General features: G+C 57.3%; 1 protein-coding gene across 6 annotated transcripts in view; it reads left to right on the plus strand.

Moving 5' to 3' along the window:
- Window positions 1–15,808: 15,808 nt before the first annotated feature.
- Window positions 15,809–23,084, plus strand: part of ATP11C (ATPase phospholipid transporting 11C) — a 54,682-nt gene continuing 47,406 nt past the window's right edge. For all 6 annotated transcript variants that reach the window (XM_036401969.2, XM_054516332.1, XM_054516333.1 and 3 more), the window contains exon 1: window positions 15,809–16,008. In XM_036401969.2, the coding sequence (XP_036257862.1) occupies window positions 15,982–16,008 (27 nt within the window). In that variant the 5' untranslated portion in view covers window positions 15,809–15,981. The remainder of the gene's footprint in view (window positions 16,009–23,084) is intronic.

Raw genomic sequence — 23,084 nt, forward strand, 5'->3', positions numbered from 1 at the left:
GGGGCCAGCTGCCTGCTCCTAACCTGAGCTCAGCCCCAGCAGAACTCACAGCAGAACTCACAGCAGACCTCACAGCAGACCTCACATCCATGTGGGCTCAGGCCTCGTGCCGCTTCCCTGGAGCCGAGTGTGGCTTTCACCAGATTTGGGGTGGATTTTGAGGTTTTCCTGGCTGTTGATCCTGGTGTGTGTGCACTGGGAGGCATGACCTGGAGCTGCCTCGGGCTCCTGGGGGGTTTCCTGTCCCCAGTTCTGGTCTCACCAGGGATTTTGGACACTTGTTTTAAAAGCAGTGGCACCCCAAGTGTTCAGAGATGCCTGGAAATCCATTGGTGGCAGAGGGAGAGCAGATCCTGCTGCCCCTCAGGAAGCTGAGCCGCTGCCTCCAGGCTGCCTGACACACGGCACTTCCCTATTTATAGCACCTGTGGTCATGTTATAGCACATTCCTGTCCCTGCTGGGCTGTCCCCTGGCAGTGCCACCCCTAGACACAGAGGCAAGAGCTGACACTTGGAGCAGATCATTTCAGCCCTCAGACAGCAAATTCTGCAAAAAGCATCACAGCCCATGCTGCGTGTGAACCTGCCCCGGCCACTGCTCCCCAGTGCAGCCTGCTGGCACAGGCACAGACAAACTGGGAAAGGCCACCAGGATGGGGACAGGGAGGTGCTGCCACTGCCCCACCATCAGCAGCACAGGGTGACCAGTCACCCCAAATATGGCATCTGGCTGTGATATCAGAGCAGCAACTTCATCAGCCATTCACCATGCCTGGCTGCCTGCCCATGGCATGGCACTGGGGCCCCTCCCTTGCCCACGACAGGGGCTGAGGGAAGGGCTTGGGGCTGAGGGAAGGGCTTGGGGCTGTGCCCATCCTGGGCTGGCACCCCTGGGGCCAGGGCAGTGTCTCAGTGTCTTTGGCTCATGGTTGGTGCCCAGCTGGTCGAGGTGGTCCTGCTGGTGCTGGGTATTTTGGCACAGACTGATGTGAGGCAGCAGGCTCCCTGTTTGCTCCTGGGCGTGGCTTTTGAAGGATCTCTGTCCCCTTGACTCCACTGCCCCCACGCAGAGCTCCTGCAGCTCAGATATCCCAGTGTGACTTCTCCACACACATCAGTGGCAGCCAGCCAGGGAGGGCAGCTCTGGCTGGGAAAAGAAGCAGGAAACCTGAGAAGCAAGATAAGAGCTTCAGAGATGAAGATCGAAGGGCTGGCCTGTTTTTTCCTCCACTCTCTGCCCTGTGGTCTGAGGGTCTCCACCACTTCCCTGCTCCCAGCCAGGCTCCTGCTGGGGCTGGTGGCTGTTTCCACCCCTGGGAGCACAGGGCCTGCTGCCACTCAGTGCCCTTGCTAGGGCACAAGACTCACACAGTGAGCAGTGCTGTCCCCAGCCCAGCTCAGAGGGGACCCTGGCGAGCAGCAGAGCTGTGCACACATGCCCTGTGAAGGGGCTGCAGGCAAACATCAGAGATGCTGCTCCTCAGAGGAGCCCCTGGCTCAGCCCACGTGGCTCTCAGGCAGTGTCCCCACCACGGGCCACGTCCAGCAGCCATGGGGACACGGGGCTGCAGCGGGGTGGGTGGGTCAGTGCCACCCAGCGTGGCAGTGCCACCACAGCCGTGCCCCTGCAGCCACTGGCCTGGCCCGACCCACCCGGATTAAGGAGCCTGCAGGAGTAAGTAACTTAAATCCAGATTAGGTTTAAGCAGCTGCTACGCAAAGGGCATGTGAGCAGAGGGGATGAGCAGGTGAGAGAGTGAGTGGCACCCCTGATGTGAGGGGCGCTGAGAGCAGGGGCTGTGCTCATGGGGTATTGCCCAGGACGGATTTTTCTGCAGGCTTGGCTTGTGCACAGCAGACAGAAGGCAGCAGCGCTGTGCCATGGGACAGGGCACCGTGGATGAGATGTTCCCTGCCGTGAAGAGAGAGCCCAGAGGAGGATGAAGCACAGGGACACGCTGGGCTGCTCGCTTTGTGGGTGCTGCAGAGGCCACCCCTCCGTGCAGGGCTGCAGACCATGTTCCACCTCTTCTCCCACTGCTGGTCGTGGCTGCAGGCCATACAGGAGCCCTGTCAGGTAGGTCCCTGTGCCCGCTCCGGGGCTCCCAGGGGTGACAATATTTAGCCCGTGTGTTTTGAGTGTCACCAGGGTGGTGACAGGGGAACACAGGTGCCTGAACCGTCCCCAGACTGCTGAGCAGGGCACGCGTGTGTCCTCACAGCCCCTGCAGCAGGCAGGAGCTGGCAGGCAGGGAAGCAGGGATGCAATGCAGGGATGGTTCCACAGGGATCCCGGCTCTGCAGAGTCAGCAGCTCCCCAGGAAAGCTGGGGAGGATGAACTGAAACACCTGCCTTGTTTGCATGTGTCAGGACATCCAGGCTAATTCCCTGGGACAGCACTGCAAGGAGGTTTATGCTCCTCTCCCTCCAGAGAGGACACCTTACGTTCCCTTACCTGCTGTAATTCTGGAGGTGGAGACGTGCCACCCCCACTGCCATACAGCCTGCTCCATATGTTTAGAGGAGAAAATGGTATTGCAAATAGCTGTAGTGGCTGGTCAGTGGCAGAGAAAATGTTGCCTGTGTGGCTCTGGTGGACCAGGTTGCTGGAGAGTGGACAGGACTGTTTAGCATCAGGAAAAACACCTGAGTCCAGGCAGAAGCTCATAAAATCATCCTTGCAACCTTTCCCTACCTGTGAATACTCAAAATTTACTGCAAGGGAGGTGTAATCATTGACTGCATATAAGGAAGAATCATGCTGGCCTGTTCATATGATTGCTTAATCTTATATGCTTTGAAAATAAATCCTTGCCATAGGAAGCACCTTGGAGGCTCTGCAGCATGGCTGTCCCATGGTGTTGGGGTGGCTCCAGGCACTTGTGCCTGTCCTCACCCTCTCCCATGCACCAGGAATTGTCCCTGCACTTGTCCCCAGCTGAGACAGAACCTGTGTCCCTGTCCTGCCCCTCTCCTGGCTGAAATGTGGTGCCATGGGCAGGGTCCCCTGCCTGGGGCCAGCGGTGGTCACTGTCCCCAGGGAGCACAGCCATTCCTGGGGTGCTCAGCTGCTGTTGTTGCTCCCCAGGAAGGTGACCCTCCTTGTCATGGGGCTGGACAATGCGGGGAAAACCTCCGTCATCGCGGACATAGAGAGAGGTGAGGAGCGGCACAGCCCCGAGCCAGCCCCGGGCGGGGGCAGCAGCTTTGTGGTCCTCTGGAGCCAAGGGACCAATGCTCCCGAGCCCCAGGGCTGTTGTGGGTGCAGGGCACGGCGTGTCCCGGGCAGCCCTGGCGGTGGAGCGGGGAAGTGGCCGGGGCAGAGGGGCACGGGGCACAGGGATGCTCCCGGGTCCCCGTGCCAGCGCCGTGCGCTCTCCCCACCCCAGCGCTGGCCGGGGAGGCGCTGCCCGGGGCGCAGCCCGGCCAGAGCCGCCTGCGGGTGGACAGGTTCGAGGTGACCCTGCGGGACCTGCCCGGGGCACAGCGCTCCCGCAGCGCCTGGCGCAGCCACTACAGCGAGGCTCACGGGCTCCTCTTCGTGCTGGACTCCGCTGACCTGGCACGGATGGAGGAGGCCCGCAAGGTCCTGGGCCGCGTCCTCAGCCACCCTGATGTCTCCGGGAAGCCGCTCTTGCTGTAAGATTGGGATGCAGGCCGTGAGCTGGGGCTGAGGGGCAGAGCGGGACCCTGCGGCGGGGGCTGCGGGAGGTGGCGCCCCGGGAGCTGTCGGGGGGCGCGGGGACACGAGCAGCCCAGCAGCGCTTGGGAGATCGGAGCATCCGGGGGAGGAGGTGAGGTGAGGTGGGGAGGGGGCTGCGGTGCCAGGTGAGGCTGGGGCAGTGCTCCTCCTGAGCGCAGCCAGACGGGACAAAGCACACAGCCTCCCTGGCGAGGCGCGGGGCCGAGGCGGCGGTGACGGCCGCTCTGCCGTGCCCCAGGCTGGCCAACAAGCAGGACGCGCCGGCCGCGCTGCTGCCCTGCGAGCTGATCGAGCGGCTGTGCCTGGAGCGCCTGGTCAACGAGAACCGCTCTCCGTGCCGCATCGTGAGTGCGGGCCCGGCCCCGCTCCCGTTCCCGTTCCCCGTTTCCGTTCCCGCTCCCGTTCCCGCTCCCCTCTCCCGTTCCCGCTCCCGTTCCCGCTCCCATTCCCGCTCCTGTTCCCCGCTCCCCGCACCCGCACCCGCTCCCGTTCCCATTCCCGCTCCCGTTCCCCCCTCCCGTTCCCGTTCCCGTTCCCTCTCCCCGCTCCTGTTCCCCGTCCCCGCTCCCCGCTCCTATTCCTGCTCCCGTTACCCGCTCCTGTTCCCCGTTCCCGTTCCTGTTCCCTCTCCCCGCTCCCGTTCCCGTTCCCGCTCCTGCTCCCGGTCCCGCTCGCCGCCCGGCGCTGATCCCCGCTCTCCCGTCCCCAGGAGCCCTGTGTCGCCAAGCGGGTCCCCCCCGCCGGCCCGGCCCGCACCACCCTGCAGGGGCTGCGCTGGCTCCTCCGCGCCGCCGCCGCCGCCCCGGCCCCGCCGGAGGCCGCCCCGGTGCCTCCCGCCCCTCGGGCCGCCCGCGGCCGCCCGCCCGCCCGCAGGTGGGTGCGGGTCCCAGAGCCCGTCCTGGCCCCGGCTCCCCCCGCAGCGCTCGGGCTCACCGCGCTGTGCTCCTCCCGCAGGGACCGGCCGCTCCCCGCGGAGGATGCTCGGGAGAACGGGGAGCCCCGGGCGGTGCGCCCCGCCTGCCCCCTCCTGCCCCTGGTGAGTGAGGGATGGGACCGGGATGGACGGGCTGCGAGAGGGGCTCTGCCACCCTCCCCTCATCCCCCTTCCCTGCCCAGGAGGAGAGCGCTAAGGGCCCCAGGAGGAGGAAGAGGAAGGTGAAGGTGAAGAAGAAGGGCTTGGGGCAGCCAGGCCCAGCCGAAGAGCCGGAGGGGCCGGGAGTAGGGGCTGCCGGGGGGCTGCTGCTCCCCAACAGGGTCGGGCAGGAGGAGCCCTCAGCCATCGGGATGGCCACCCCACACCCAGGTGAGAGGGGCCTGTGGGCAGGCCTGGCAATGTGACCAAATACAGGACCACTGGTGGCCGCCACCTCCATCAGCTCTGCCTGCAGACCAGCTGAGTGCAGAGCCAGGTCACAGGGATCCAGAGGGGAAGAGGAGACACCTGAGCATCTCCACAGGGGATGGTGCAATGGAGGACTGCACACCCGCCACCAGCAGTGCTCTCAGCTGGTTTGGTGACAAAGACACCCTTGCTCAGGTGTGTGGTGCCTGAAATCTTGTATTTCTCTGTTCAGCACAGGGTATGAAAAAGAAAAAAAAGAAGAAAATCAAGAATAAAATCAAGTCACGGGAACCTTCTCTGGAGCAGCAGCGTGAGGAGGTCTCAAGCACCTTTGGTTGGTATTTCTCAGGACAGATTTTGCTGAAAGCACCAGGGGTCTGGCCTGCTGGCAGCAGGCTGTGCAGGGACACTGGCCATGGGGGGCCTGGTGTGGGGACACGGGCACAGACAAGTGCTGCTGCAGGGCTGGGGGTGCTGCTGTGGGGGCAGAGGCTGCTGCCTCTGCTGTGGGGTGGGATGCAGGGAGGCCACCCATGCTGTGGGGTGGGATACAGGGAGGCCACCCATGCTGTGGGGTGGGATGCAGGGAGGCCACCCATGCTGTGGGTGGGATACAGGGAGGTCACCCATGCTGTGGGGTGGGATGCAGGGAGGTCACCCATGCTGTGGGGTGGGATACAGGGAGGTCACCCATGCTGTGGGGTGGGATTACAGGGAGGCCACCCGGGTGTCTGTGCTGGGGTCTGGGCTGTCCCTGCCTGAGCACTGAGCACAGGCTGCAGCTGGGCCGTGCAGCTGGTCCAGCTCAGGGCCTGACTGCCCCCTTGTTCCCAGATTTGTACCGCCGGGCCATGCTGGCTCTGAAGATGAGGCAGGAGCAGAGGAAGCAGCCATCGGCCATCGCCCCCTGAGCAGGGAGGCACCGAGCACGGGCTGTGGTCCCGGGCTGCAGGGGCAGGGCAGAGCTGCCGGGTGCTTGGCCAGGGCGGGCAGAGCTGGGAAATCGGTCCTGGGGCATAAACTGCATCTTTGTCCCCTGCGTGGCTGAAAACCCGGGAACCACAGGGGCGAGCCAAAAGTCCCTTTGTAAGGCGCCTCTCTGGCAGCCGGGCTGCAAACCCGAGTGAAAAGGGAACAGCCGGCCCCTTGCTGCCCCCTGTTAGTATTCCCTGGAAGACTCCATCTAAACCCGGACTGATCTGTTGGAGAGGGAGATCCGACCAACACCACGGGGAAAGCTCGTCTCTTTTATTGCCCTGTGCCCGGGGAAAGCTGTGTTCGCAGGGCAGGGCTGACCTGGCCCGGCACCCCCTGCCTGCTGCCCGGAACCATCTCGTTCCCTGCTGGTGACCGAGGGAGGGCAGCCCCGGGCGGTCTGCAGAGGAGCTCCACATCTGGCAGGGCTGTCAGACCCGCTTCCCACACTGCGGGAAGGTGATGTCGGTGTTTGTGCACCCTGCAGCCCGTCAGTGAACATTTAAGTTCAAAGGCAGCTGGTGGCAGAGGCTCCATCCCCAGGAGTGAGCCTGCCACCCTTCCAGGAGGGACACTGCCGCTGGCAGCCTGGTACTCTGCTGCCCCAAGTGACATCGGACAGCAGCAGCACACCTGTCTGAGCACAGCACACCTGTGACACACTGTGTGTGCCAGAACAGCAGCCTGTGACACACTGTGTGTGCCAGAGCACAGCACACCTGTGTGAGCCCAGCCTGTGACACACTGTGTGTGCCAGAGCACAGCACACCTGTGACACACTGTGTGTGCCAGAGCACAGCACACCTGTGTGAGCTCAGTCTGTGACACACTGTGTGTGCCAGAGCACAGCACACCTGTGACACACCCTCACTGCCAGAGCTGTGTTTCCTGGGCACCGAGCCGTGCCAGTGGGCACAGCTGCCCTCAGCCCTGGAAACACTTCACCTGAAGCCTGGGCTTGGTGTTTTCCTCGTGGCACCTGCAGCAAGCAGCACTAGAAGCTGAGGTGTGCGTTAGTCACCTCTGCTCCCCTGTTACTCATTAACAGGCACTGCCTCTGCTGTCTGGGGGAAGGCAAATCAAGGAAGCCCTTCCCTTGGCAGGGCTGGAAAGGGAAAGGAACAGAAACCGCCTGCTCTGCCGTGCCAGCCTGCCATAAAGCCCTGTCTGACTCTGCCGTGTTCCACTGTTGGTGACTACAGGGGTTATTTGTAAATAAACTGTAAATAACAGCAGCAGAAGTTAATACTGCCCTGTAAATACAGCACTTCCAGTAACCCCCTGTCTCAGTCTGGTGGAGTTCCCTGGGGTGTGGGTGCTGTGGGTACAGGGCAAAGTGGGGACCAAAAACAAGATGGTGGCGAGGGGTACCCTGCCATGAATTCTGGGTTTTTTGGAAAATGCAAGCAGGAAGCAGTGCCTCAGCAGCTGCTCTGGAGGGACACATTGTCTATCTCTTGTGCATAGTACCAGCAGCACTTTCTACAGGGAGCCAGCTGGGTGACACAGCCCTGCTTTGCATTTCAGCACTTGGATATTATCTAGCACACCCTCCCTTTCCAGTTTCCAGAGAAGCTGATGCAGGAGCACCAGGGTAGGCAGAATATTGTGCCTGGTGCCACCAGCACTGTCAGGTGCCCCAGCCTGGGCTGTGGCTGCATTGCTGTAAAGTGGTGTGTGAGTTCTGCATTTCTGCAGCTCTTGGTGCTGCTCTCTCAGAGACCCACATCTGCCAGCAGGGTCACCAGCAGCTCTGCCCACAGCCTGGGCCCTCCTGAGCCCGAAGGATGGAGAGAGCCAGAGATGGAGGCAGAGATTCTGAGCCTGGCTGTTTGTCGATGGCTGTTTGTGTGCTGCCAGGAGAAGATGAAGAGATGTTTCAGCAAGTGCCTGTGGGAATACACCTCCCACCCCCTCATACCAAGGTTGCTTTGCACAATTGGACTGTTTCCTGGTGGCTGTGATCACTATCAGCATTTAAAGTTGGGTAGTGAGCCTGCTGCTCTTTTGTGAAGAGCACTGCCTGGTCAGTGTTCAAACCCTGGCGAGTCTCCTGTGTCCAGGACACCCCCATCCTTCCAGGCAGCACAGGAGAGGCCTGCAGGAGAGCCTGGAAGATGGGTCCATGTGCTGAGCCTGCCAGCCCCTCTAGTTCCACCCATGGCCCTGCTGTGCATGACATTTCACTTTCTGCATGCTGCCTGGGCTTAGCCAGCAGCTACACTTTGTTACAGCCCCCCCAGAAGAGGATGGGGGTGATGTTGACTCTGAAACCTCCTCTGAGAGCCCTTGGTTTGCCCCACACACATGGGCAGGGCAGCAGGTTCCCCACTGCAAGCTCTTGCTGAGAGCACAGGCACCTCTGCTGCTCTACATCCACTGCTGTGTTTTCTCAATAAAAACTAAACTGTGGCTTTTCCCATATACATTAGAGTTTCCAGGGGACTGGGAACTGTAGTATATGGTAGAGATAATTCATGCTATATATGTATAAAAATGTTGTAGACTCCAAAGTATGTCTGACCACCCAGGCTGGGAGCAGAGTCTTATTTTTATTCAATTGGTTCCCGGACAACGTTAAGATAATATCAAGTCTGTATGAATGGAACCTTCCCGGGCCATGATTGCTGACTTCCCTGGAGTGCCTAAGGCCACTCACCAGGACCTGCACCTGGGAGATTGCATCTACCACACTCAAGCACCGGTGCCACTCTGCTACCTGCGAATACAGGCTCTGCCCAAGTGCTCAGACATCCATCCAGACACCTGGACTCACTGTTGTCCATCCCTGCACATGTATGGCCCCAGTTCTGCATGTGAAGGGACACAAAGGAACATTTGGCCATCTCTGCCTCAGGCAGAATAAACTGTATATAAGCTCTCATCTCTGCCCCAGGCAGAATAAACTGTATATAAGCTCTCATCTCTGCCTCAGGCAGAATAAACTGTTTATAAGCTGGCTGCATGAAGCACTCGGTGTGAACCACTGGGGAGACCCTGGCACTTTGTCAGTCGGATCCAGGTTCACCCAGCGCCAATCCCGGGGCTGACGCTGCCTTGGCTGCGGTGTTTTTTTATCGAAATTCTATTTTGTTAACGACCTAATAAATCATTGCTAAATTTTCTTACAAATTTGGTTTCCGATTTGATCATTTATAACAGAACCACTGTAGATTTCATAACAATTTCCAGGATTCTGACGGAGACACGCTTTGGGGATCAGCCTTGCTGGCAGCTGCAGTGAGGATGCCCTGTGCCCGAGGGGCAGGACAGGGAAGGAGAGCCTGCTGCACACATCAGGGAGTGTGGGGTGGCAAACCCACCAGCAACCAGGCCTGACAAAGGAAAAGAACTGAAATAAGAGACAGAGATTTGTGACGTGTGAAAAACATGGCAGTTCTTTGTTCTTCACTAACCCAAATTTACAGAAGAAGGAGCCAGCGAGTGGTTTCTGAGAATATCTCAGACACTGGAATGTGAACAGTGATTTAGGGCAGTAAAGGGAATTAATTACGAGTGATGCAGGTTAATGGGTGTTTGGAAAGGCAAATGGAATGGGACACATCCTGTGGGGTGCCTGCAGGTGACTCTCATTGCCCACTGTAAATCTGTAAATCCCATCACCTGCCCTGGGGCATATCAGCAGCCAGGGAAAGGGGAGGGGATTCCTGGGTACAGAGCCTGAGGTTTGGGCTGGTGAGGGGCTTTCACACGGAGCTCTGCCCGCCCTGCTTTGTGAGAAAGGTATAAAAATTAATTAAAATGGATCTCTTAGCCCAGCAGAGCAGCGGCTGTGGGGGAAGGCGAGCAGCCCCTTGGCTTTGCTGGGCTGTGGGCGGCACTGCTGAGCTGTGGGCTCTGGCCTGTGTTGTGCTGCTCTCTGAAAGCTCCTTGGAGTATGTACAGACCTAAACGAACACGTGTAAAGAAGGTAAGTGGATTTTAAACCCTGGCACGGGTGTCAGGGTTGATAAAAGCCTGCGGTGGGTGCTTTTTGTACTTGAGAAGCTGGTTGCTATGTACACTTTCTCCTGCTGGGTGGGCTGGGTGCCAGCATGCTCTTGTGGAAGTTCCCCAGTCAAACAGCGAGTGTTGGCAAGAGGCTCAGCTTTTTTCAGATGAGCACACCAGGGCCCAGGGGATTTTCAGAGATCATTCAAGATATTGCAATATATGTGATAACAGGCAGCTCTCAATAAGCTCAATAGTGAGAACAAGCAACCGTGCACAGAGTTTCTTTTGGATGTTTTGTTGTCTGTTGTAGACCCTCTGTTGTGCTACACTAAAAATGAGATCTGGAGTGTTTGCTGTCATGTGTGCTGAAAAAATGTTAGAAAAAACAAGGCTGAATTAATTGACAATAACTCCCTAAGCTTCTTTTGATGGTCATGGAGGAGGCTGTTAATACTTTGTAAGGAGGGAGAGGACAAAGGACTGGAAAATGAGACGTTATGAAAACTTTCCCTTTCTAGGTTAAAGGAGCCTTGTTGGAGACGTTGTTGCTGGCAGAAGGAAGGATATAATCCAATTTATTTAGTAGATACGTTTGTCTTGGGGCACCAGGAAATGTGCTGGAGTCTGAGGTACATAAATTTGTCACGTCATGTACCAAATATATTTGTTGGGTTTCCCCTCCTCTGAAAAAGAAAGTCTTCTTTTTAAAATGGGGGATTTTGTTAACTAAAATTAGTATTCTCTTCTGTAAATTGTAACCCTGTAAGTTGCTGCATATTTGAACAGGTTATTTCACACTGTAAGGACAAAGTCCCTCTTGAGGATGCCTATCAGTGTATTAATTAGGGCTTTGCTCCAGGATATCTCTGGATGTGGGATCAAGAGCCAATTTATTAACCACATTTTTTCATTTGCAAGTCAGCTGCAGCAATCAGAGCTCGGGCCTTGTCTGTGAGAGATCTTTCACCTCGTTAAACTGCACTTTCACTTCAGTGCAGCTGAGTTTAGCAAGGCTGTAGCCCAAATCCCTGACCTGCTGGCATAAATCCTGCCTGCTACCCAAGCTCCCATCTTAGACCTTGCACCCCACCTTCCATGCACAGTGCAGCTGTAGGAGAGGCTTGGGGGGGACTTCGTGGGGTTTTTCTGTGTTTATTTTTTGGGCTAGCCTTGTGTTAATAGATTGCAGGTACAATTGCTGCAGAGGCTTGCAGCAACCAGCATCTGAGCTCTGTGCCCTGCTCCAGCAAAGAGAGCTGCAGGTGGAGTCATGAACTGACTGAAGATGCACTTGAGGGGTGGAGAAAAGGAGTGATAAACTGAAGATGCACTTGAGGGGTGGAGAAAAGGAGTCATGAACTGACTGAAGATGCACTTGAGGGGTGGAGAAAAGCGCGTGCAGGTCCCATGTGTGATGGACCCTGCGGTGTGGTGTCACTGCTGAGTCAGTGCTCAGTGCTGGCCCTGGACTTGCCTTTTCCTTCCTTTCCCAGGGTGGCTGGGGAAGGCCCAGGAGAAGTCCCTGCCGCAGGTTAGCACGTCACGGGGGCAGTCCTGCACCTGAAGCTGGTGCTTGGCACAGGCGTGAGGCAGGACTGGGGAGCTGGTGCTCAGAGCCGTGCCCAGCTGGTGCTGGCCAGCCCTGCTGCTGCAGGGCAGCTCTGGAGGCAGGGCTGCGTGCACAGCACACCCTCTGCAGACAGCTCCTGCCCTCGCGGGTGTTTGTGAGAGTGATGCAACCCCTCCTGCAATCCCCAGCCTCGCTGGCTCTCCCAGGCGGGTGGGCATGAGGGCAGCATGGAACGGGCACCCTGCCCTGCTGAGGGGCTGTGGGCACTGCCAGGGGTGGCAGCAGCTCCAGGCCATCGGTAGGACTCCAGCAGATGCAGAATTTGGGTGGTTTTGGCTGTTTTCACACAGTGAGGTCCTTGTTCTGTGCCTGCTGGTCTCCTCGTGCTGGCAGGGTAGGTTTGGGAGTCTCAGGTGTGCACAGACAAGAATTCTCCGCAGGAATCGGCTGGCAAAAGTATTCTCATTTCTCATAAAACCTGTTTCACCAAATCAGTGAAGGATTTGTCCCGTTCAGGAGAAGTGAAGGAAAAACCTGGTGTCAGCTTCTCCTTGGCATTCCCCCATGATCCCAGCATGCTGTGATGTACCTGTGGCTCTCAACAGAGCCTGGGACTGAGCAGCCCTGAGCATGAACTCCCCTCTGCAGCTGGAGATGGCGCTGCCGTGGCTGTCAGGGGACAGGTGGCCTCGAAGTGGTGGCACTCAGCAGGCAGTGCCTTTTCCCGGGTGCTCCTGCCCGGGGTGAGGAGCAGCAAGGCAATGGGCAGGGGATGCCCTGGCAGTAAATGAGCTGCCGACCCACACGCTTGGATTAACGAGACCTACCTCAGGCTAAGGACAAACCTGCAGTACCCGTCCGGCGGTGGGAGGGACTTGGTGAGAATTAATGCATCTCCATCCACTTCTTAGGACATCGGATATTATAAAATCCTTACGATATTTGGAAGACGTGGAAAGCCGATTGCTTGTTTTGCGGACAGCGCTTTATCCTCCAACTGGCCACACGATGGCGGAAGAAGCAAACACTGCAATAATAAATGTTTAAAAGAAAAAGACCCAAAACCACGACGATGTTAGAGTGTGTCCCGAGGCCGGAGGGAGCCCGGCCCCTCCTGCTGTGGCACCTGCCAGGGACTGAGCTCCGACCCCCCCGTGGCCGAGAACAGCCAAAACAAGGCCGCGAGAACGATGCTGTGGGAGGATTTCGTGACTTTGCCCACGCTGCGAGGTTCTCCCTCGGTCGCTCTGTCCGTGCCCTGGTTGCAGCCTGCCCGGCGCTCGGCTGATGCTCCGCATTGGGTTGTGCTCATTTTTGTGCTAATCGAAGTGGCGAGGGACTCCAACCAAGCCGTGTGACGCTGAATTGTCCCTCGGAGAGGGCGCTGCCCCTCGTGGTCCCTGCCATGGGCAGGGCGTGCCTGGGCTGGCCGGAGTCCGTGCAGGAGCTTTGGGCACGGCTCCGCCCGTGCGCGGCTCTAAGAGGCGCATTAACACAGATTTCCCTTCCACAGACCCGTGAGCCGCTAGAATTGCCACCAAATCAGCAGCGGAACCGTGCGGGCGGTTCCAGGCTGTGAAAAAGCCCAGTCAGGGCTGTTTGCTTCCTCTGCGCGGGGCTGGTTTTGCTGAGATGGGGTTTTGCTGCCCCGCAGCCACTGTGTCAGCAGCAGGGGGGTGACGGCAGCTCAGTGGAGCCCTGCGGGGTCAGGTAAGGAGATGGATGGATGGATCTAAACGATCTGGCTCACTGCAGGACGCTGTGGCTCTGCTCTGGCCGAGTTTGGGAGACCAGACACTCGCCTGTGGCTCTTCCCAGCTGTGATTGCACTTATTTCATCCTGGAGCTCCCTGGGAAAGGGTCTCTGTCCCTAGTAGCACTGCAGTATAGCTAATTATCTCATTTTTAATTTTGTGTCACAGTCCAAGTCTTGCATTTTGCTTCTAATCCTAGTAAACTTAACAAAAATTAAAACATCAGAATTTCAGCTGTAGGGATTCTTCTGCTGGTGAGGCCAACTCTCCTGATCAGTTAATTCAGGTGAAAGGTGAGGAGCAGCTGTACCTGTAGTGATATATTGAGGAGAAGACTAAAGCTGTTTTTCCGTGGGCCAGGTAAGCCAGATTGCCTTGGCCTTTGGAGACATGCAGGGGTCAAACCCTGAAGGCTGGGCTCTGGCTGGTCTGTTCAGCACCTACCACAGAGCCCTGCCACAGGAAAAGTGTCTGAGAACAGCTCCCTCTTCTACCAACACAATCAGGCTAGAAAAACACCAGGAAAGTACCCAAAAAGCGAGGCAGAAGCTGCAGGGTAGCGTTGGTCGGTGCTCTGTTGCTTTGTGGGGGAGGGAACTCTACAGCCAAACTGGTTGGGCATTATTTAGAGGTGTTTAACAATTGCCATTCATTAGTTTAAAGTGGCTGGCATTGTTTTCTGGTTTCCTCTGTTGTGGTGAGGCCTTTGTGTGGAAAGGTGAGTAAGAGCCCAGCTGCACAGGGAGCAGTGGGAGGCTGCCCTTGGGATGCAGAGCAGTGCTGGCTGTGCCTGGGAACGCTGCCCTGCTCTGCAGGGATGTGGAGCCTCCCCTGATCCCTCTGCTTGCTGCCTTGGGAGAAGTGGGGTTAAAAACCCCCACAGCTCCTGCCTGCCCGACACCTGACTCCTATTTTGGTGCTGGGGCAGGCTTGGATGTGTCACACTGTGTGAAACTGCCAGACAGTGGGTGCTTATGCAGAGCAAATGTGACTGGGTTTAGCCTTAGTAAATCAATATGATGCTATTCTCTTCACTTTAGAAATGCAAAGTGAAAAATCTGTGTTTTCCAGGCCTCTGGAAGCTGCCACCTGCTCTCTAGGCTCAGTTGTGGTGCCACAAGGTGAGTTTTGCTCAGTTTCCAGGACGAAGCTGGCTTTAAAATGGGAGCAATGCAAACTGCTGGAATGGCAGTGGCCCCTGGGCCCTGGGGTCAAGGAACCTGCCCACTCCTGGAGGTGCTTGGAGCTGTCAGCCCGGGACAGCCCAGGGAAGCTCCCTGCCCTCATGCAGAGGATATTGCTCCAGAGAAGGCTGTTTTACTACTAGGCAATAATGGTGTTGAAAACATAATAAAAACATGTCGATTTTGTTAGGTTACATCTGTCTTTTTCAACTTGATGTTGAAAACACAACAAAAACACATAGATTTTGTCAGATTATGTCTCGTCTTTTTCAATTTGGTGTTGAAAACAACTAAAACATGTCGATTTTGTTAGGTCACATCTGGTCTTTTTCAGTTTTGGTGGTTTACATTAATATTCTCATGCTCTGTGTCTGCTCGAGTAGGGAGAAGGTTCCTGGAGGAAGCATTTCAGGTGAGTTTTGCTCCCCCGTTGCCCTGTCCCTGCCCTGGGCTGCATCACCAGGTGAGGGAAGGGTTCTGCCCCTAATTCTCCTGAGATCCCTGCCCTCAGTGCCATGGAAACCTGTTAGAGCAAGTTCAGAGGAGGCCACAAAGATGCTCTGAGGGCTGGAGCATCTCTGCCATGGTGACAGGCTGAGAGAGCTGGGGATGTATGATTGTGGAAGAGAAGGCTCTGAGGAGGCATTGGAGTCCCTTCCAGTGCCTCAAGTGGGTGCAGGATTGCTGGACAGGGACTTTTTATGGGGCATGTAGTTATAGGGCCGGGGGAATGACGCTTGGGGCAGGTCACATAAGGGCTAGCTCTCTAAACTGAAAGGGGGCAGGTTTTGATTAATATGAGGAAGAAATTCTTCCCTCTGAGAAGGCTGTCCAGAAGAGGTGTGGATGCTCAAGGCCAGATGGGACAGGACTTGCAGAAGGTGTCCTTGCCAGGACAGGGGTGGGACTGCGATGGTCTTTAGGGTCGGTTACACCGCGACCCGTTCTACGCCAGTGACACAGCACGGGGGCCCTGCGGTGGGACACAGGGCCGGCGGAGGGGACGGCAGCGGTTCTGGCAAGGACGGCAGCGCGGCGGGGCGAGGCTGTCCCCGCGTGTCCCCTGTCCCCGCGTGTCCCCTGTCCCCGCGTGTCCCCTGTCCCCCTTCCCTGTCCCCGCGTGTCCCCTGTCCCCCCTCCCTGTCCCCCTTCCCTGTCCTCGCGTGTCCCCCGTCCCCCCCTCCCATGTCCCCGGCTGTCCCCGCGTGTCCCCCGTCCCCGGCTGTCCCCGTCCCGCGTGTCCCCGCCCGGGCTCGGTGGCTCCCCCTGGCGGCGGCGGCGGGGCTCGCCCTGCTCCCAGGCTGCTCCGGGGCGGCGGCGGCGCCGCCTCCAGCGGCGGGACAAAGCGCGGCCGAGCGGGGCCGGGCCGGGCCGGCGGCATGGAGCGCGGAGCGGAGCGGGGCCGGCGGCGCGGCCCGCAGCCCCTCTAGGAGCGGAGCCGAGCCGGGCCGGGCCGGGCGATGCGGCGGTGAGCGCGGCGGGGCCGGGCGCCGCCGCGATGCTCCGCCGCAGCCTCAGCCGCCTGGTGAGTGCGGGGCCGGGGCGCGGGCGGGCAAAGTTCGCTGTTTTCCTCTCTCTGCCTTGTGCTGGGGCTGTGCTCCCGCGGGGGCTCCCGCATCCCCCTCCCCGCGGGCTCCGCCCCGGCCCCGCCGCGGCGGCTCCGTCCGACCTGCGAGCCCTCCAGAAGTTGCCTTTGCTGCCGGAGCCCAAACCTTGTTTTTTCCTCCCAGACCTGTCGGAGGGCGCTTCCCCCGCCGGCAGCGCTCCCCGGACCGCGTGGCTCTTCCTGCCCGGGGCGGGATGCGGCTCTGCCCCCGCCGGCTCCATCCTGATCCCTTCCCGCTGCCACATAGGCTGCTCGGAGATTTCACCGTGACCTCACTGCTTGGCCTGAGCTCTGTAATTACTCATTTTTTCCTTTTCCGCAGCAAATGTGCGAAAAGCGGTGTTTTACCGTCGTTCCGGGCGCTGCTGTTTGTTCAGCAGTGTCATTGATTGCGCAGTGCGTAGTTAGCGAAGTTCCTGGAGTTGGGGCGGTGTGTGTGCTGTGACACAGCCCGAGCACCGTGCCGTGGAGCTGGGGCAGTGTGTGTGTGTGTGTGTGTGTGCGTGTGTGCTGTGACACTGCCCGAGCACCGTGCCATGGATCTGCGTGTGCTGTGACACTGCCCGAGGCTCCGGGCCGCGATCCCGGTGCACTCCCGGGTACCTGCCGCGATCCCGGGCTCTGCCCCGAGCCGCGCTCTCCTCTTGGCTTTTGCTTTGGAGCGAGATATTTGTGGCCGGTTTTCCAGGCTTGGAGCACAAGCGACTCTAAGTCGCCTTGTCAGTTCTGGAGGTAGCTCTATTTGGGAGGGAAGGGTTTGATTTTCGGGTTGGTTTTCTGTTTGTAGGCGGTGTTTCTGTGGCAGGCTCTGGGTTAGCCCTGTGGAGAACACACCTACCTCAACCATTGTTTTGCAGCCTCGGGGACAGAGAGATGAGATGGAAACTCAGCGCCCTGACTGTCTGGCTTTGATGCCTTTTGAGTTCAGCTCTGCCCTGAGTGCTTCCTACCCCACCCACCCCAGCGGCAGTTTTTGTCCCGCTCCTGTCGAGAGGCGTTTGTGGTTTGAGGCACCTCCACCGGGTTCAGTGCAAAGCTCTTTCAGGTGGCTGCTTGCTGTCAGCGGCCAACTGGAGGTGCCTGCCTGGCTTCTGGACCCAGCACCCTCCTCCCTGGTGAGGAGCAGTCCCGGCCCTGCCTGGGCTCCCACGCAGTCCCTGTGCCACCTCTGAGTCCCTGGGCATGGAGAGGAGGGGACATTGAGTGCTGCTGGGGTGTGATGTCCTCTGGGGTGCAGAGAAACCCTCCCTGCACAGCCCAGGTATTTCCAAAGGCTCCGTGCAGGGCTGGGCTGTGGCAGCAGCCCTTTGGAAGGGCTGGGTGGTGTTCTGGCTGGAGGAGCAGCTCTGTTCAGGGCCCAGGACAGAGTGCCAGGTCAGCTGCAGTGTTGGTGTGGGGTTTAGCGCTGTTTGCCCCTCCTGGCTTTGTGAGCAGCATTTCAGCAGCAAGGAGCAGTTTATCAGGCTGGTGCAAGTGGCGTGGGTCCCCCCATATCAGCCTTGGCTGATAGAGCAGCTCGTGCCCTGCTGCTGTAGCTCTGCTGTGTCCTCAGCCCTGCAGGCTGCCACGGTAGCCTTGGGCCAGTCCTCTCCCTCCTGCTCCATGGAGGAGAGGACAGCCTGTGCCAGTCACTGTGGAGCCAGCCTGAGGTGCTGCCTGGCCCTCGCTCCTGCATGGGCAGCGCTGGGCTTCAAGGGATGCTCATCCTGTGGCGATGGCATTGCAGGAATTCACTGCAGTTATTAAAGGCTGCAGATTTTCTGGCACTTAGGATCCCATAGGGCTGCTCAGACAAGCACTGTAACCTCTCCACTGTGTGGTCTCTGCCTGAGGCTCATAAATACCAACAGATTGTAAAAATCCTGTTTCCAGTTCTAACTCGCAGCTTAGGCACAATGGAGGTGACTTGCCCTGTCAGCATGACTGTTTGTGGCTCTGTTTTTCCCTCCTATGAACTCTTATCATGGATAGGGTATGAAATGGGATGGTAACAAGAACAGGAAGGGTCGAGTGGTGCATGTGGTCTGCACAGCTACCTGGGGGTGTGCAGACTGATGCTCTCAGAAACAAATTGGATTCTGAACTTTGATTTGCACCACCGAAATAATCCCTGTCAAAGGAAGAGTGGGGCTGGGATCACTGCAGGGAGGTGGGATTGAATTGCCATGGTTAATCCACTTTTAGGAGATACTGTCAACTTGAAATACAACTTTAATTCTTTTTTGGAAACAGATTCTAGCACTGGAGTCTTATTTTTAGTCTCCTGCTGCTTGTACGGCTCTTGTGGGAGGGTGCAGGAGCGGGGTGGGGAAGTGTGGGGATGTCCAGGGGAGGTTTGGGGTCGCTCTGCTGGGCTGGGCTCCTCAGGGGCTGGGGTGAGCACTGTCCACTTCCAGCTGTGCTGCTCCCTGTGTCTGCATCACAGACTGGGCTTTTTCTCACCTACTGCTCTCCTGCTCTTCACTGTACCCCGCTCTGGCCACAGCTCTGCCAGGGCTGGGGGAGAGATAAGGGAGGAATGCAAAAAGAGAACTTACTGATGCCCTCGTTGTGTTCACTTTTCCTCCCAATTTGCTTTTATTTAAGGCCTGTCTGGAATCGAGCCCTGGGAGCTCTGACCCTGCTCACGGGGCAGGAAGGCTGGGGTGGTGGGTGAAGCACCCCAGGGTGTTCTCCCTCCTCTTGGGGTGCCTGCTGCTGGCTGAGCCCCTGGGCTGGTGCTCTGTGCTGGGTGTCTCTGCAGTCAATGCAGCTCCTTGCCCTGGCACTCTCCTGTTTGTGTTCAAACCCTAGGAAAAGTGAGAGAACAGCCAACAGTCTGTAATTGGGAGCAAAATTCTTCTGTTGGAGTGTTTGTGTGGAGTGTAACAATAGGACCTTAGTTGTGTTATTCCAGTTTAATTAAATACCTTGGGGCCTGATCCTCTTTGCAGCCCGTGTGCTGGTAAATCCCTGGTGTCTGGCAAGTGCTGGGCTCCTTGTGAGCTGCTGGCTCTCAGCACTGTGCCAGGTGTTGGGGACAAGGTGCCCCTTGGGTGGGTGTGCAGGGCTGTCCCTGGGCTGGACCGTGTGGCTCTGTGCCCTGTCACAGGCTGCAGTGATGGTCTCTTGCTGCTCATCCTGGGGTCTGCATCCCTCTGTCCCATGCTAGTAGTGGGTACCCCAGCTTGGGCATCCCTCTGCCCTGTGCCAGCAGTGGGTACCCCAGCCTGGGCATGGGGCCCTCTGCATCCCTCTGCCCTGTGCCAGCAGTGGGTACCCCAGCTTGGGCATCCCTCTGCCCTGTGCCAGCAGTGGGTACCCCAGCTGGGGCACAGGGCCCTCTCCATCCCTCTGCCCTGTGCCAGCAGTGGCTACCCCAGCCTGGGCATGGGGCCCTGTGGGGCAGGTCCTACCTGGAGCTCTGCAGGAAGATACCCACCCCACTGAGACCTATTCTGAACGAGGGCCATGGCCCAGAGTCACTCTTTAGATAGGAAGTGAATTCCCCATGGGCACTGGGAATAGGTGAGAAGGGTCAGGGCAGGGTGGGGAGAGCCCTTGGGTGCACTGGGCCCTGTGGGGCTGTCCCTGCCCAGCTCAGGGTGGTGGGGGTGTGGGAGGTGTCCCAGGCTGTGGTGGAGGATGCTGATTTGCACTCCCATCTTTAGGATGTGCAGCAAGGGTGCTCTGTGTGCAAAAATAGATTTTATTACACATCTGTGATTTTCTTTCACACGTGTTTTTTTTTCCCATAGAGTGTGAACCAAACATTAGTGTGTGATTGCAGTTCCTATTCTAATAATAAAGATGGTTACAGTTAGGAGTTGGAAGCTGTAGGAGTTGTCTGTTCCTCCCAGTCCAGCCCTGTTAACACCTGGAGAGGGAGGCTGCATGTCAGATACCTGATGCCAGCTTCTGCAGGAAGTGTTTTGCTTTCATTTCTGTGACAGAAACCTGTGAGCAGCCAAGGCTGGGGCTGGGGTCTCTGTGACACCAGGTGGCCGTTCTGCTGGGAGAAATCCCACACTTGAAAAGAGTATGGATTTAAATCAAGCCACTTGAAATGTTCATGAAAGTTGCTGGAATTTTATTTTGTAAGATGTGTTTAGCATGACAGCAGCATTCCACGTGCTCAGGCAGTTCCCCTGTAGCAGCCACAGGGCAGCCCATGCTTGACCACAGAGAAGTCAGGGGAGGCTCAAATAGGGAAGCTGGGGCTGCAAAAAGCTTAGGGCTGCAATCCCCCATTGCTGCTCCTTCCCTGGAAAATGGGGACACAGGGGTTTGTGAAATTCCTGTGACCATTTTGTCTTTAACTGTCTCCTAACTGTAGCCTTATTCCCAGAAATAGCTCAGCCATTTGGCTAAAAATAAATAAAAATAAAACAAAAAGCAAAAGCTTGGCCTGGGATAAACAGCTGCATGTGTTCAGTTAAAGTTTGGGAAGTTGGGAATTGCTCCAGGGAGGGCTGGAAAGCACCGGTCAGACATTAATGATAAGTGATGCTTCTAATTAAACCTGGGGCATGCTGAAACTTTTCTGTGGAGAATAACAAGTCTTGGCTGTATTTTCTCCTTCCCTCCATGCCACTTTTGTCCCCAGCTGGTATTTTGCTGGGGGTAATGATGATTGTTTGGGCTGTGCAGGAGAGGTTTGGAGCTGAGCTGACTGGCGTTGCAGCTGAAGACATGGCAATTTGCTTTTAATAATAAAATTTGTAAAAGCAAATAGGGCATCTATTAATAACGAGCTTTTCAGCTTTGCCTTTAATTTCATCCTGTTGCCTTTGGTTTATGTGTTTCCTTTCTGATTAAAACTGCTGTGTTCTGGCTGTAGCTGTCTTTAGTGGAGAGATTTATTTTTTTTTTTTGGGTGTTAGTTAAAAGCAGAGCTGATGGAGAGCATTCACGGTGTCTGTAAGTCAGATGAAGCCTTCACACCCAGATGAGTTGTTGCCTGCCAGTGATCATGTTTTTAGCAGCGCAGGTTTGGTCCCTGTGAGCATCTTCCTCCCATGGCACCGGGCTTGCATCTCCTGTCCCAGCTGTGTAATTCCTGGCATTGTGTGACTGTTCTCCCTTGGGAGGTGTAAACCCATTGCCAGGAAACGCTGGGCTGGCCAGGTGGGGAGCGTCTCAGTGGCTGAGGTGTGCCTGAGAGGAGCTGCCATTGCAGGGACAAGGGAGGGGCCTGGCAAGGGGCACTTTTCCAGGCAGCATGGACACAGGCTGTGCTGTCAACCCCTTTGCCTTTCCCTGAAGGTGTTTGCTGGGGGGGTTTCCAGGGAGTTTCCTGTGTTTCTGGTGTGTGGGAGCGGGTGCTGGGGCTGCAGGGCAGTGGGGAGCTTTGCTGCATGGCTCAGGCAGTCACCCAGTGGCTCTGCCCACGTGTGTCCCCTGCTCAGGAGGGAGAGGGCAGCAGCCCTGTGCTAGGACAGACTGTCCCAGGGGTACCTTGCAAATGCCTTACCTGTGCATCTGGACTGAAGTCTGCTTCTCACTACTCATATTGGAAATATTTCTGTGCTTTCTGAGGTCTGGGAAGGACAGGCTGGTTTTGGGTGTTGTGGGCTTCACCTGCCTGTGCTGTCCCAGCTGGCACACCTGTGTGCAGCCTGGGCTTGGAGCCCCACAGGTGATGCTGTGGGAGCCAGGAGAGCCTGGCAATGTCTGCAGCTCTGCCCCTGCCAGCTCCCTCACTCTTGCAAGTAGACAAGATTTTTTTTTCCTACTTCAGTTAGCAAGCAATATCGAGGTTCAGTGGTGGGGTTTTTTAGTGCTGTCCCTTGTCTGCCTGGAGGTTTGCAGCTTTCTCTGACTTGTGGGGGCTGTGCAGATGGTGGGGCTGCAGGCAGGGCTGGCCCCAGCAGTGGGCTGTGGCTGTTGGGGTGATCCCTGCTGCCCTGGGAGCTCACACCCCTGGGCTGCCGCTGGCATGGGCACAGCAGGGAGGGCACAGGGACACGGCTCTGCCCTTAGGGACACCCTGCCAGTCACAGGGGAGTCCTGTCCTGCTCATTGCAAATAGGAAACAAGGGCACTGCTGCTCTGGTTGCTGATGATGGTAAGCCATTTCTGATATTATTATTGACATGGTTGTGCAGTAATCTTGTGTAGTTTGGCTCCCTGCACCCGTTCCACAGGCTGGCTCCATGAGCAGCTGCAGCCCCTGCTGCTCTGCTGGAACCAGCATGCTGCACTTTGCTGAGCTCCTTCAATTATCCAGTGTGCCACTAGTGCCTTCTTCACTGGGCGTGCCTGAACTGGCTCATGTTTGATTTGGGCCTCAGTAATTTGCTTTTTTGCAGTAAGCTTGACTCCAGGACTTGAGCAGGGAGCTGTTCTGTGGAGTGCCTGACCCCAGCTGTGGGAGGAGGGCCAGGCTGCCTGTGTGCTGCAGGGGATGGCAGTGAGTGGCAAACTGCTTTAAAGCTTGATTTACGAACTTGTAGCCTGGGGAGACTGAAACTTGCCCCTTTGAAAAGGTCTCCTCTTTCCGGCCCTGGCCCTGGCACCAGCACGGCTGCTGGGTCAGGAGAAGCCTGTTCTGCCCCAGGCTGCAGTGACTTCAGTAGCTGTATGTGCATTAAATATATATGCTTGCAATAGATGCACATTAAATATGCATTTAAGCAATATACACAGATGCATTAAATATATATATATATATTTATTTTTACATGTGGGCTGTTTCTCAGGCTGGGCCAAACCCCAGGGAGCTGCTGGGCACTGATTGGCACGGGGCACTGTTCTGATGGCTGCAAAGTGCATTTGGATCCTGAGCCCCCGTGGGACAGTGGCGTGGGGAGAGCAGCTGAGGCTCCCTGGTGGCAGGAGAGCTGCCCTGGGTTTTCTCCTCCTCCCCTCCATGGTTTCTGTGCTCTCACAGGGATGCTCACTGCCACCATCAGGTGCTGATCAGAACCAGTACTCTCTAAAGTGTTTAGCCCCTTGTGCCACCCCTTCTGCCCGCTCTGTGGGCACCTCCTGCTGGCTCCAGGGCTTTTTCCCCC

Source organism: Molothrus ater, chromosome 14, assembly GCF_012460135.2.
Source record: "Molothrus ater isolate BHLD 08-10-18 breed brown headed cowbird chromosome 14, BPBGC_Mater_1.1, whole genome shotgun sequence".
Lineage (NCBI taxonomy): Eukaryota > Metazoa > Chordata > Aves > Passeriformes > Icteridae > Molothrus > Molothrus ater.